The following is a 13970-nucleotide window of genomic DNA, read 5'->3' as shown; positions in this document are numbered from 1 at the left end:
AGAGAAAGGGCCAGAAGGCTTTTTCACAGAAATGGTGGCTGAAAACTTCCTAAGTCTGGGGAAGGAAATCTACATCCAGACCTAGGAACCCCAACAAACCTCAAATAAGATGAATCAAAGAAATTCACATGGGTGCACATAATCAAATTGTCAAAAGTCAAAGACAAAAAGAGAATTTTGAAAGCAGCAACTAAAAAAGTGACTTGATATGTACAAGGGGACCCCATTAGACTATCAGCTGATTTCTCAGGAGAAACCTTGCAGGCAAGAAGGGAGTGGAATTTTATAGACAAAGTGTTGAAAGAAAAAAACTGTCAACCAACAATACTCTAACCAGCAAAGCTGTCCTTAAGAAATGAAGAGAAGATAAGGAATTTTCCAGACAAACAAAAGCTGAAGGAGTTAATCATCACTAGACCTGCCTTACAAGAAATGCTAGAGGGAGTTTTTCAAGTTGAAACAAAGGACTCTAAAACAGCAACATAAAAGCATATGAAAGTATAAAACTCACTGGTAAGTATATAGACAAATATACTAATACTATAACAGTGACATATAAATCACTTAATTCTAGTATAAAAGTTAAATGACAAAAGTATTAAATATAACTATAAAAATATGTTAATGGATACACCATGTAAAAGGATGTAAATTGTAACATCCGTATTGCAAAGTGTGTTTGAGGGGTGAAGTAAAAGTGTAGAGTTTTTGTTAAATTGTTATCAGCTTAAAGTAGACGGTTTAAACTATGTTTTGTGTAAGCCCCATGGTAACCACACACACAAAAAATACCTATAGAGGAGACACAAAAGAAAAATAGAAAGGAGTCAAAGCATATCAACATAAAAGAATCAGTGAAAGACAAAGGAACATGGCAAAAGAGGAAAGAGGCAAAAGAAGTACAAAACAGAAAACAACAAAATTGTAATAGTCCTTCTCTATCAATAATTACTGTAACTATAAATGGATTAAACCCAATCAAAAGACAAAGAGTGGCTGAATAGATTGAAAAAAAATCCAGCCGTATGCTGTCTACAAAAGACTCATTTTAGATTTAAGGACACACATGGACTGAAAGTAAATGGGTGGGGAAAGATACTGCATGCAAATGGTGACCAAAAGAGAGCAGGAGGGGCTATACTTATATCAGATAAAAATAGACTTTAAGTCAATAACTATTATAAGAGACAAAGAAGGATGTTATATAATTATATAAGGGTCAGTTCATCAGGAACGCATAACAATTATGAATAAATATTCACCCAACATCAGAACACCTAACGTATGAGGCAAACACTGACAGAAATGAAGGTAGGAATAGGCATCAATACAATCATAGTAGGAGACTTCAGTACCCCCACTTGTAATAATGGATAGAACATTTGGACAGAAAATCAACACTTAACTGATTTCAAAGTATCAATATATTGCAAAGCTACAGTAAATATAACATTATAGTACTGGCAATACAGACATATAGACCAGTAGGACAGAATATAGGGCCCAAAACTAAATCCATAAATACATGGTCACCTAATCTTTCACAAGAGTGCCAAGAATACACAATGTGGGAGAAATAGTCTCTTCAACAAATGATGTTGGCAAAACTGGATATCTAGGTACAAAAGAATGAAATTGGACCCTTACCTTATATCATACAGAAAAGTCAACTCAAAATGTAGTAAGGACTTAAACGTGAGAACAGCAACTGTAAAACTCCTAGAAGAAAACATAGGGGAAAATCTTCATGGCAGTTGGTCTTGGCAGTTATTTCTTTATGTGACACCAAAAGCATAGGCAACAAAAGCAAAATTAGACAAGTGAGACTTGATAAAGCTAAAAAGCTTCTGCACAGAAGAAGAAACAATCAACAGGGTGAAAAGGCAACCTGTAAAAAAGGAGAAAATATTTGCAAACCACATATCTGATAAGGGATTAATATCCAAAATATATTGGAAACTCCCACAATTCAAAAGGAAAAAAAATCCAAATAACCTGATTAAAAAATGCAAAGAACTTGAATAGACATTTCCCCTAAAGAAGACATTCACATTGCCAATAGGTATATGAAAAGATCACTAACCATTAGGGAAATGCAAATCAAGACCATAGTGAGATATCACCTCACAACTCTTAGGATGGTTATTATTTTTTAAAAAAGAAGTGTTGGCAAGGGTATGGAGAAATTGGATGCCCTTCTGCACTGTTGATGGGAATGTAAAATAGTGAAGCTGCAATGGAGCACCATATGGCAGTTACTCAAAAAATTAGAAGTAGAACTACAATATATGATCCACCAATCCCACTTCTGGGTGTTTATTCAAACTAATTGCAGTCAGGACCTAGAAGATATATTTGCACTCCCGTGTTCATTGCAGCATTTTTCACAATAACCCAATGTGGAAACAACCTAAGTGACCATTGAGGGATGAATGGAGGAAGAAAATACGGTATATGCATACAATGGAATATTATTCAGCCTTAAAAAAAGAAGGAATATCAGGATATATGTATAGCTGATTCACTTTGTTATAAAGCAGAAACTAACACACCATTGTAAAGCAATTATACTCCAGTAAAGATGTTAAAAAAAAAAGGAAGGATATCTTGCTATATGCAACACTATAGAAGAACTTTGAGGACACTATGGTAAGTGAAATAAGCCAGTCACAGGAAGAAAAATACTATATAATTCCACCTGTATGAGATATCTAAAGAAGTCAAATTCATAGAAGTAGAGAGTAGAATGTTGGTTACCAGGGCCCTGGAAGAAAGGGGTGTGGGGATTTGCTATTCAACAGGTATAATTTCAGTTATGCAAGATGAATAAGTTCTAGAAATCTGCTGCACAGCACTGTGCCTACAGTTAACAATACTCTATTGCACTCTTACAAATTTGAGGGTATGTCTTATTTAAGTGTTCCCACCATAATAAAATTAAAAATAAGAGAAGAAACCAAGCAGAAATAGGAATACAAGGAAGATACTGGAAAAAAACCCTTCACTGAGATAAAAAAATGTATATTGCATCCATTGAATAGGAATAGGATGCTGTGGGAAAAAAAGCAGGGGTGAATATTCAGAAAACAAATTAAATGCAGTAGCAGAATGGAAAACTCAATAGAAGGATTAGAAGATAAGTTGAGATTTCCAGGAAAAAAAAAAAGGAAAACACAAAAAATGGAGAAAAAAGTAAGTTAGAGAAGCAATATATGAAATCTAATATCAAATAATAGGAGTTCCAGAAAAAGATAATGAAATAAACAGAAGGAAGAAAATTATCAAAGATACAATTCCAGAACACTTTCTAGAGCTAAAGAATATGATTTCTGGGTTAAAAGGGCCATACTGTGCCTAGCACAATAGATGAAAAACACCAAGACAAAACATTATGAAATTTCAGAACATCTGAGGCTGGAATAAACAGAATGGATTTATACAATTTGGTAGAGTTTAGGATTCAATAGATGAAAAATACAGAGAAAACTAAACAAACAAGACTTTTATTGACTCCAGGAAAAACAAAAGGTGGTCATGGTATATACCACAAGAGTAAAAACTAAGATTTTTATGGCAATTTATCATCATTATGTCTATATTGAATATTGGCCTAACTAAATATGTGATATAATAGTATGAGGACAATGGGAAAGGTGGGTAAAAGGAAATAAGAGTGTTAGGGGACTGCAAAAGCCCAAAGATTATTTAATATCCTGATGCCGCCAAGGCTTGTCTTTTTTTCTCTGTCTCACCCAAACTTCCTTCAACTACCATAGCTTGTTATGGGCTGGGGACCTAAGTTGAGGAGAAAAACGTAATCTGCCACTTGTGTGCTGCTCAAAATTTTGTGCCATTTCTCCCTGCTTTTTTAGATTGGGAGTGTCCCATGTTGGAAGAAAACTTGCTATGTAAGAATTCCACTCTTTTGGACACCAGTAAAGCAGTACCGATACAGAAGGCACTAGAGTTTTCAAACCTCTCTGCAATTTTAGGTAAGTTTCACATTCTTTTTCCTCATATCACAAGAGGAAACCCTTGTCTATATTGGAAAAGCAAAGTATTTTTTCTTTTGAATGATTTCTAAGCTAAATTCATTGATTAGGATTACCTTTGGCTACACATCATATCTGACTAATAGTAAGTAGCTTAAGTACATATGGGTTTACTTTCTTAAAACATTTATTTTGAATTTTAGACTTGAAGAAAAGTTGCAAAAGTAATACTAAGGGTTCCCATATACCTCCCATCCAGCTTTCTGAAATATTATCTTATACAACCGTAATACAATGGTGATAATCAGGAAATTAACATTGGTATTAACCTGTTAACTAAACTACAGACCTTCTTTATGTTTCACCAGTTTTTCCACTAACGTCTTTTCTTCTGTTTCAGGATCCTATCTAGGATCCTACACTGTATTAGATTGTTATTTCTCACTTAGTCTACTGAGATGTGACGGATCCTCAGTGTTTGTCTTTCATAAGCTTGATACTTTTGAAGCTTACTGATCAGTTATTTTGTTGAATGTCCCCCAGTTTAAATTTGTCTAGTGTTTTCTCATGATTGGAAAGAGATTATGCAATTTTTGATAAGAACACCACAGAAATGATGTATTAAGGAATTCTTAATGTCAGTACATGTATCTTATTATTGGTGATGTTAAACTTCACTTAATTAAGGTGGTATCTGCTGGTTCTCTCCACTGTGAAGTTACTAGTTTCCCTCCGTAGTTAATAAATACCTAGAAAAAGATAGTTTGAGACTCCATAAGTCCTGTTTCTCCTCAAACTTTCATTCACTCATATTACCATTCATCAGAAGAACTTGATTGCCACAGTTCTTACTGTGATGTTCATCTCATGGTGATTTTCTTTTTTTTTTTTAATCTTTATTGGAGTATAATTGCTTTACAATGGTGTGTTAGTTTCTGCTTTATAACAAAGTGAATCAGTTATACATATATATATGTTCCCATATCTCTTCCCTCTTACGTCTCCCTCCCTCCCACCCTCCCTATCCCACCCCTCCAGGCGGTCACAAAGCACCGAGCTGATCTCTCTGTACTATGCGGCTGCTTCCCACTAGCTATCTACCTTACGTTTGGTAGTGTTTATATGTCCATGCCTCTCTCTCACTTTGTGACAGCTTACCTTTCCCCCTCCCCATATCCTCAAGTCCGTTCTCTAGTAGGTCTGTGTCTTTATTCCTGTCTTACCCCTAGGTTCTTCATGACATTTTTTTTCTTAGATTCCATATATATATGTGTTAGCATACGGTATTTGTCTTTCTATTTCTGACTTACTTAACTCTGTATGACAGACTCTAGGTCCATCCAGCTCACTACAGATAACTCAATTTCCTTTCTTTTTATGGCTGAGTAATATTCCATTGTATATATGTGCCACATCTTCTTTATCCATTCTTCTGATGATGGGCACTTAGGTTGTTTCCATCTCGTGGCTATTGTAAATAGAGCTGCGATTAACATTTTGGTACATGACTCTTTTTGGATTATGGTTTTCTCAGGGTATATGCCCAGTAGTGGGATTGCTGGGTCATATGGTAGTTCTATTTGTAGTTTTTTAAGGAAACTCCATACTGTTCTCCATAGTGGCTGTATCAATTTACATTCCCACCAACAGTGCAAGAGGGTTCCCTTTTCTCCACACCCTCTCCAGCATTTATTGTTTGTAGATTTTTTGTTGATGGCCATTCTGACTGGTGTGAAGTGATATCTCATTGTAGTATTGATTTGCATTTCTCTAATGACTAATGATGTTGAGCAATCCTTCATGTGTTTGTTGGCAGTCTATATATCTTCTTTGGAGAAATGTCTATTTAGGTCTTCTGCCCATTTTTGGATTGGGTTGTTTGATTTTTTGTTATTGAGCTGCATGAGCTGCTTGTAAATTTTTGAGATTAATCCTTTGTCAGTTGCTTCATTTGCAAATATTTTCTCCCATTCTGAGGGTTGTCTTTTGGTCTTGTTTATGGTTTCCTTTGCTGTGCAAAAACTTTGCAGTTTCATTAGGTCCCATTTGTTTATTTTTGTTTTTATTTCCATTTCTCTAGGAGGTTGGTCAAAAAGGATCTTGCTATGATTTATGTCACAGAGTGTTCTGCCTATGTTTTCCTCTAAGAATTTGATAGTTTCTGGCCTTACTTTTAGGTCTTTAATCCATTTTGAGCTTATTTTTGTGTATGATGTTAGGGAGTGTTCTAATCTCATACTTTTACATGTACCTGTCCAGTTTTCCCAGTACCACTTATTAAAGAGGATGTCCTTTCTCCACTGTACATTCCTGCCTTCTTTATCAAAGATAAGGTGACCATATGTGCTTGGTTTATCTCTGGGCTTTCTATCCTGTTCCATTGATGTATATTTCTGTTTTTGTACCAGTACCATGCTGTCTTGATTACTGCAGCTTTGTAGTATAGTCTGAAGTCAGGGAGCCTGATTCCTCCAGCTCTGTTTTTCGTTCTCAAGATTGCTTTGACTATTCGGGGTCTTTTGCGTTTCCATACAGGTTGTGAAATGTTTTGCTCTAGTTCTGCGAAAAATGCCAATGGTAGTTTGATAGGGATTGCATTGAATCTGTAGATTGCTTTGGGTAGTAGAGTCATTTTCACAGTGTTTATTCTTCCAGTCCAAGAAAATGGTATATCTCTCCATCTGTCTGTATCATCTTTAATTTCTTTCATCAGTGTCTTATAATTTTCTGCCTACAGGTCTTTTGTCTCCTTAGGTAGGTTTATTCCTAGGTATTTGATTCTTTTTATTGCAATAGTAAATGGGAGTGTTTTCTTGATTTCACATTCAGATTTTTAATCATTAGTGTATAGGAATGCCAGAGATCTCTGTGCATTAATCTTGTATCCTGCTACTTTACCAAATTCATTGATTAACTCTAGTAGTTTTCTGGTAGCATCTTTAGGATTCTCTGTGTATAGTATCATATCATCTGCAAACAGTGACAGCTTTACTTCTTTTCCGATTTGGATTCCTTTATTTCCTTTTCTTCTCTGATTGCTGTGGCTAAAACTTCCAAAACTATGTTGAATAAGAATGGTGAGAGTAGGCAACCTTGTCTTGTTCATGATCTTAGTGGAAATGCTTTCAGGTTTTCACCATTGAGGATGATGCTGGCTGTGGGTTTGTCATATATGGCCTTTATTATGTTGAGGAAAGTTCCCTCTATGCCTTCTTTCTGCAAGGTTTTTATCATAAATTGGTGTTGAATTTTGTCAAAGCTTTCTCTGCATCTATTGAGATGATCATATGGTTTTTCTCCTTCAATTTGTTAATATGGTTAATCACATTGATAGATTTGCGTATATTGAAGAATCCTTGCATTCCTGGAATAAACCCCACTTGATCATGGTGTATGATCCTTTTAATGTGCTGTTGGATTCTGTTTGCTAGTATTTTGTTGAGGATTTTTGCATCTATGTTCATCAGTGATATTGGCCTGTAGTTTTCTTTCTTTGTGACATCCTTGTCTGGTTTTGGTATCAAGGTGATGGTGGCCTCGTAGAATGAGTTTGGGAGTGTTCCTCCCTCTGCTATATTTTGGAAGAGTTTGAGAAGGATAGGTGTTAGCTCTTCTCTAAATGTTTGATAGAATTCGCCTGTGAAGCCATCTGGTCCTGGGCTTTTGTTTGTTGGAAGATTTTTAATCACAGTTTCAATTTCATTGCTTGTGTTTGGTCTGTTCATATTTTCTATTTCTTCCTGATTCAGTCTTGGTAGGTTGTGCATTTCTAAGAATTTGTCCATTTCTTCCAGGTTGTCCATTTTATTGGCATAGAGTTGCTTGTAGTAATCTCTCCTGAGCCTTTGTATTTCTGCTGTGTCAGTTGTTACTTCTTCTTTTTCATTTCTAATTCTGTTGATTTGAGTCTTCCTTTTTTTCTTGATGAGTCTGGCTAATGGTTTATCAACTTTGTTTATCTTCTCAAAAAACCAGCTTTTAGTTTTATTGATCTTTGCTATTGTTTCCTTCATTTCTTTCTCATTTATTTCTGATCTGATCTTTATGATTTCTTTCCTTCTGCTAACTTTGGGGTTTTTTTGTTCTTCTTTCTGTAGTTGCTTTAGGTGCAAGGTTAGGTTGTTTATTCGAGATGTTTACTGTTTCTTAAGGTAGGACTGTATTGCTATAAACTTCCCTCTTAGAACTGCTTTTGCTGCATCCCATAGGTTTTGGGTTGTCATGTCTCCATTGTCATTTGTTTCTAGGTATTTTTTGATTTCCTCTTTGATTTCTTCAGTGATCACTTCGTTATTAAGTAGTGTATTGTTTAGCCTCCATGTGTTTGTATTTTTTACAGATCTTTTCCTGTAATTGATATCTAGTCTCATAGCATTGTGGTCGGAAAAGATACTTGATACAATTTCAATTTTCTTAAATTTACCAAGGCTTGATTTGTGACCCAAGATATGATCTATCCTGGAGAATGTTCCATGAGCACTTGAGAAGAAAGGGTATTCTGTTGTTTTTGGATGGAATGTCCTATAAATATCAATTAAGTCCATCTTGTTTAATGTATCATTTAAAGCTTGTGTTTCCTTATTTATTTTCGTTTTGGATGATCTGTCCATTGGTGAAAGTGGGGTGTTAAAGTCCCCTACTATGAATGTGTTACTGTCGATTTCCCCTTTTATGGCTGTTAGTATTTGCCTTATGTATTGAGGTGCTCCTATGTTGGGTGCATAAATATTCCCAATAGTTATATCTTCTTCTTGGATCGATCCTTTGATCATTATGTAGTGGCCTTCTTTGTCTCTTCAAATAGTTTTTATTTTAAAGTCTATTTTGTTTGATATGATAATTGCTACCCCAGCTTTCTTTTGGTTTCCATTTGCATGGAATATCTTTTTCCTTCCCCTCACTTTCAGTCTGTATGTGTCCCTAGGTCTGAAGTGGGTCTCTTGTAGACAGCATATATATGGGTCTTGTTTTTGTATCCATTCAGCCAATCTGTGTCTTTTGGTGGGAGCATTTAATCCATTTACATTTATGGTAATTATCGATATGTATGTTCCTATTCCCATTTTCTTAATTGTTTTGGGTTTGTTATTGTAGGTCTTTTCCTTCTCTTGTGTTTTTGTCTAGAGAAGTTCCTTTAGCATTTGTTGTAAAGCTGGTTTGGTGGTGCTGAACTCTCTCAGCTTTCGATTGTCTGTAAAGGTTTTAATTTCTCCATCAAATCTGACTGATATCCTTGCTGGGTAGAGTAATCTTGGTTGCAGGGTTTTCCCCTTCATCACTTTAAATATATCCTGACAGTCTCTTCTGGCTTGCAGAGTTTCTGCTGAAAGATTAGCTGTTAACCTTATGGGGATTCCCTTGTGCGTTATTTGTTGTTTTTCCCTTGCTGCTTTTAATATGTTTTCTTTGTATTTAATTTTTGACAGTTTGATTAGTATGTGTCTTGGCGTGTTTCTCCTTGGATTTATCCTGTATGGGACTCTCTGTGCTTCCTGGACTTGATTAACTATTTCCTTTCCCATATTAGGGAAGTTTTCAACTGTAATCTCTTCACGTATTTTCTCAGTCCCTTTCTTTTTCTCTTCTTCTTCTGGGACCCCTATAATTCGAATGTTGGTGCATTTAATGTTGTCCCAGAGGTCTCTGAGGCTGTCCTCAATTCTTTTCATTCTTTTTTCTTTATTCTGCTCTGCAGTAGCTATTTCTGCTGTTTTACCTTCCAGGTCACTTATCTGTTCTTCTGCCTCAGTTATTCTGCTATTGATCCCTTCTAGAGTATTTTTAATTTCATTTATTGTGTTGTTCATCGTTGCTTGTTTCCTCTTTAGTTCTTCTAGGTCCTTGTTAAATGTTTCTTGAATTTTCTGTATTCTATTTCCAGGATTTTCGATCATCTTTACTGTCATTATTCTGAATTCTTTTTCAGGTAGACTGCCTATTTCCTCTTCATTTGTTAGGTCTGGTGAGTTTTTATCTTGCTCCTTCATCTGCTGTGGGTTTTCCTGTCTTCTCATTTTGCTTATCTTACTGTGTTTGGGGTCTCCTTTTTGCAGGCTGCAGGTTCATAGTTTCCCTTGTTTTTGGTGTCTGTCCCCAGTGGCTAAAGTTGGTTCAGAGAGTTGTGTAAGCTTCCTGGTTGAGGGGACTAGTGCCTGTGCTCTCGTGGATGAGGCTGGATCTTGTCTTTCTGGTGGGCAGGTCCACGTCTGGTGGTGTGTTTTGGGGTGTCTGTTGCCTTATTTTGATTTTAGGCAGCCTCTCTGCTAATGGGTGGGGTTGTGTTCCTGTCTTGCTAGTTGTTTGGCATAGGGTGTCCAGCATTGTAGCTTGCTGGTCATTGAGTGAAGCTGGGTGTTGGTGTTGAGATGGAGATCTCTGGGAGATTTTCGCCATTTGATATTACGTGGAACTGTGAGTTCTCTTGCGGACCAGTGCCCCGAAGTTGGCTTTCCCACCTCAGAGGCACAGCACTGACTCCTGGCTGCAGCACCAAGAGCCTTTCATCCAGAAGGCTCAGAATAAATGGCAGAAAAAGTAGAAAGAAAGAAAGAAAGAGGATAAAATAAAATAAAATAGAGTAAGATAAATTAAAATAAATTTATTAAAATAAAAAATAATTATTAAGAAAAAATTTTTTTAAAAAGTAAAAAACAAAAAATGGACGGACAGAACCCTATGACAAATGGTGAAAGCAAAGCCATACAGACAAAATCTCACACAGAAGCATACACATACATACTCACAAAAAGAGGAAAAGGGGAAAAAATAATAAATCTTGCTCTCAAAGTCCACTTCCTCAATTTGGGATGATTCGCTGTCTATTTATGTATTCCACCAATGCAGGGTACCTCAAGTTGATTGTGGAGATTTAATCCGCTGCTCCTGAGACTGCTGGGAGAGATTTCCCTTTCTCCTCTTTGTTCGCACAGCTCCTGGGGTTCAGCTTTGGATTTGGCCCCGCCTCTGCGTGTAGGTCGCCGGAGGGTGTCTGTTCTTCACTCAGGCAGGACGGGGTTAAAAGAGCCGCTGATTCGGGGGCTCTGGCTCACTCAGGCCTGGCGGAGGGTGGGGTACAGATGCGGGGCGAGCCTGCGGCGGCAGAGACCAGCGTGACGTTGCAGCAGCCTGAGGCACGCCGTGCGTTCTCCCGGGGAAGTTGTCCCTGGATCACGGGACCCTGGCAGTGGTGGGCTGCACAGGCTCCCGGGAGGGGAGGTGTGGAGAGTGACCTGTGCTTGCACACAGGCTTCTTGGTGGTGGCAGCAGCAGCCTTAGCATCTCATGCCCGTCTCTGGGGTCCGCGCTGATAGCCGCAGCTTGCGCCTGTCTCTGGAGCTCCTTTAAGCAGCGCTCTTAATCCCTTCTCCTCACGCACCAGGAAACAAAGAGGGAAGAAAAAGTCTCTTGCCTCTTTGGCAGGTCCAGACTTTTTCCCAGACTCCCTCCCGGCTACTGTGGTGCACTAACCACTTCAGGCTTTGTTCACGCCCCAGTCCTCTCCCTGCGCTCTGACCGTAGCCGTAGCCGACTCAGCTCCCAGCCCCCCGCCCCCCCCAGCGGGTGAGCAGACAAGCCTCTAGGGCTGGTGAGTGCCTGTTGGCACCGATCCTTTGTGCAGGAATCTCTCCGCTTTGCCCTCCGCACCCCTGTTGCTTATCTGCTGTTCTGATTGGATGATTTCTATTATTCTATCTTCCAGATCACTTATTTGTTCTACTGTGTCATTTAGTTTGCTATTCATTGCTTCTAGATTGGTTTTTATCTTGGTAATTGAATTGTCCATTTTTGATTGGTTCATTTTTTAAATTTCTAGTTCCTTGTTACAGTGATCTGCATTTCTATCAATAATCTTTCTTAATTATGTTAGCCTTTTTATTACCACCTTTTTGAGTTCAAGCTCTAGTAGACTGGTGAACTCAGTTTCATTGCTTTTTTCTTACAGAGGATCGTTGTTCTTTTAATTTGGAGTAGTTCCTCTGACTTTTCATTTTACTTAACTTTGTCTCTATTAATTTAAGAGAAACAGTTATCTACTATGGTCTTGAAAGGGTGTTTTTATGTGGGAGCATCCTGGTGCAGGCTGTGTGTGTCCAATGTTTTGGTGCAAAGGCTGGTTTTGGTATAGACCCCAGCCATGTCCTTCCTCAGGTTTTTCTGGCTGTTATCCCCTTGATAGGGGGTGTGGTTCATGCTAGAGTATCTAGAGCCTATGCAGAATGTGAGGCAGGGCTTCCTCTCTGCTCACTGGCTGTCACCACTTTGTCAGAGGCAGGTCTGCTCCCCAGTTGTTGGATTAGAAGCTCTGAGGGTTGGGTCTGATCAGGCTCTGTTGCACTTGAGTCTGTCCCCTGTCCCAAAGCAAGTGAGGCTTGTTCAGTCACAGAGGACCTGTGTGCCACCTGTGTAGGCATCTGTGATTCTGCTCAGCAGCTGCTTAAGTTTGCGTCCCTTTCTCTGTTGTATTTGTCCCAGATATAGTGCAAGGCTGTGGTGTGACATAGGCTGTGGCTGGTGGTCAGGGCATTGTGGATATAGGAACTGAGGTGGCTGTGCTTCCTCCTGAGATCTGGGCTGCCTCTGTAGCAGACCTCTCCCAAGACCTGCCTGCTTCAGATCTACCACTAAGGTGTGGTGTGGAATAGGTGGAGCCAGGGTACACTCACTGGGAGCCGAACCACCACGTATTCCTGAGCGTGCTGACAATGGCCTCCACGGCTCCACCCAGATCACACTCCAGGCCCTCTTGGTGGTCTCTGCGTAGCTAGATGGAGCCCTCTCCCAGGGCCTATGTGCTCGAAGTTCAGGGCTTAACCACTACACACTCTTTTGATGCCACCCTATGTACACGCTGACAGTACCTACCACAGCTCAACCCGGATCACACCCCAGGCACCCTGGTCTGTCTCTGGGTAGCTAGATGAAGTCTTTTCCCAGAACTTACACCAGGCTATAGTGTGGAGTGAGTGGGGCTGGGGTACTTGCCCCTTTGGGTTGAGAAGTGACATGAGGTTCTCTTTGCCCTGATTGTTAGCAAGCCAGAATGTGTGTACTCCTTAAGGTAGAGTCTAGGCTTTTTCAGCCCTTCTGTCTGTCTCAGCAGATTTCCCAGCAGGCCAGGGCACTTGTCTCCTGTGCACAGGACCCAAGGACTGTGATGTCCAGGTTGGGCTTGACTTGCTTGCTCTCCAGGGCAAGGGTCCACCCATGTGGACCTTTTCTTCCTTACAGATCTCTCCCAGGGGCACAAGTCCTGAACCAGTGCCATTTTCTTCCATCTCACCTGGTTATGTGGAGATCTGTCTCACAGCTTTGGTTGTATAGGAGTTTTTTCTGCCAGTTTCCAGTTAGTTTTCCATGAGAATTGTTCTACATGTATACGTATTTTTGATGTGTTTGCTGTGGGAGGTGAGTTCCACATTCTCCTATTCTGTCATCTTGGTTACCCTCCCCTGAATTATATTTCTAATAGATTGTTTTTTTCCTTTCTTAGGTACCTCTTCAGAAGACTATCAGAAATGCCATAGGAAAGTGTAAGAACTAACATTTTTAAAGTTGTTGCGCTTTTAAAACTTTGTGTACTAATAGTTATACAGCAAATATGATTGGTAACCCACAAATTCAGATGTTTGTTTATTCAATATTTGTTGAGGACTCACTGTATACCAGAACTGTTCTGATTGCTGGAGGTATATTTGCTAACTATCCATCTGTCTGTCTATCTATCTAATTGCTGTAGTGAACAAAATTGGTTAAAAACAAAATCTCTGCCTTCTTTGAGTCCACATTCTAGTTGGAGGAGATGGACAATAAATAAATAAGCAAGTAAATTTATACCATGCTATATGGTAATGAATGCTATGGAGAAAAATAAAATAGGGGACTAGGGAGTATTGGGATAGAGATTTGCTCTTTTAAGTGGTGTGGTCCGAGACTCACCATTGAAAAGGCAGCATTTGAGCAGAGACCTAAAGAAGGAGA

At 38.8% G+C, this 13970-nt stretch overlaps 1 protein-coding gene across 1 annotated transcript in view; it reads left to right on the top strand.

Moving 5' to 3' along the window:
• MEIKIN (meiotic kinetochore factor) overlaps nt 1–13522 on the top strand; it is a gene marked incomplete at its 3' end in the record, with an annotated part of 27506 nt that extends 13984 nt beyond the window's left edge. Inside the window, exons 6-7 of the mRNA XM_007461496.1 lie at nt 3873–3992; nt 13483–13522. Of these exons, the coding sequence (XP_007461558.1) occupies nt 3873–3992; nt 13483–13522 (160 nt within the window). The remainder of the gene's footprint in view (nt 1–3872; nt 3993–13482) is intronic.
• Between the last annotated feature and the right edge of the window lie 448 nt (nt 13523–13970).

Source organism: Lipotes vexillifer, unplaced genomic scaffold (genome assembly GCF_000442215.2).
Source record: "Lipotes vexillifer unplaced genomic scaffold, Lipotes_vexillifer_v1.1 scaffold217, whole genome shotgun sequence".
In the NCBI taxonomy this organism is placed as follows: domain Eukaryota; kingdom Metazoa; phylum Chordata; class Mammalia; order Artiodactyla; family Lipotidae; genus Lipotes; species Lipotes vexillifer.
The sequence above is the reverse complement of the archived record's forward strand: the minus strand, read 5'-3'. Positions and strand labels throughout refer to the sequence as shown.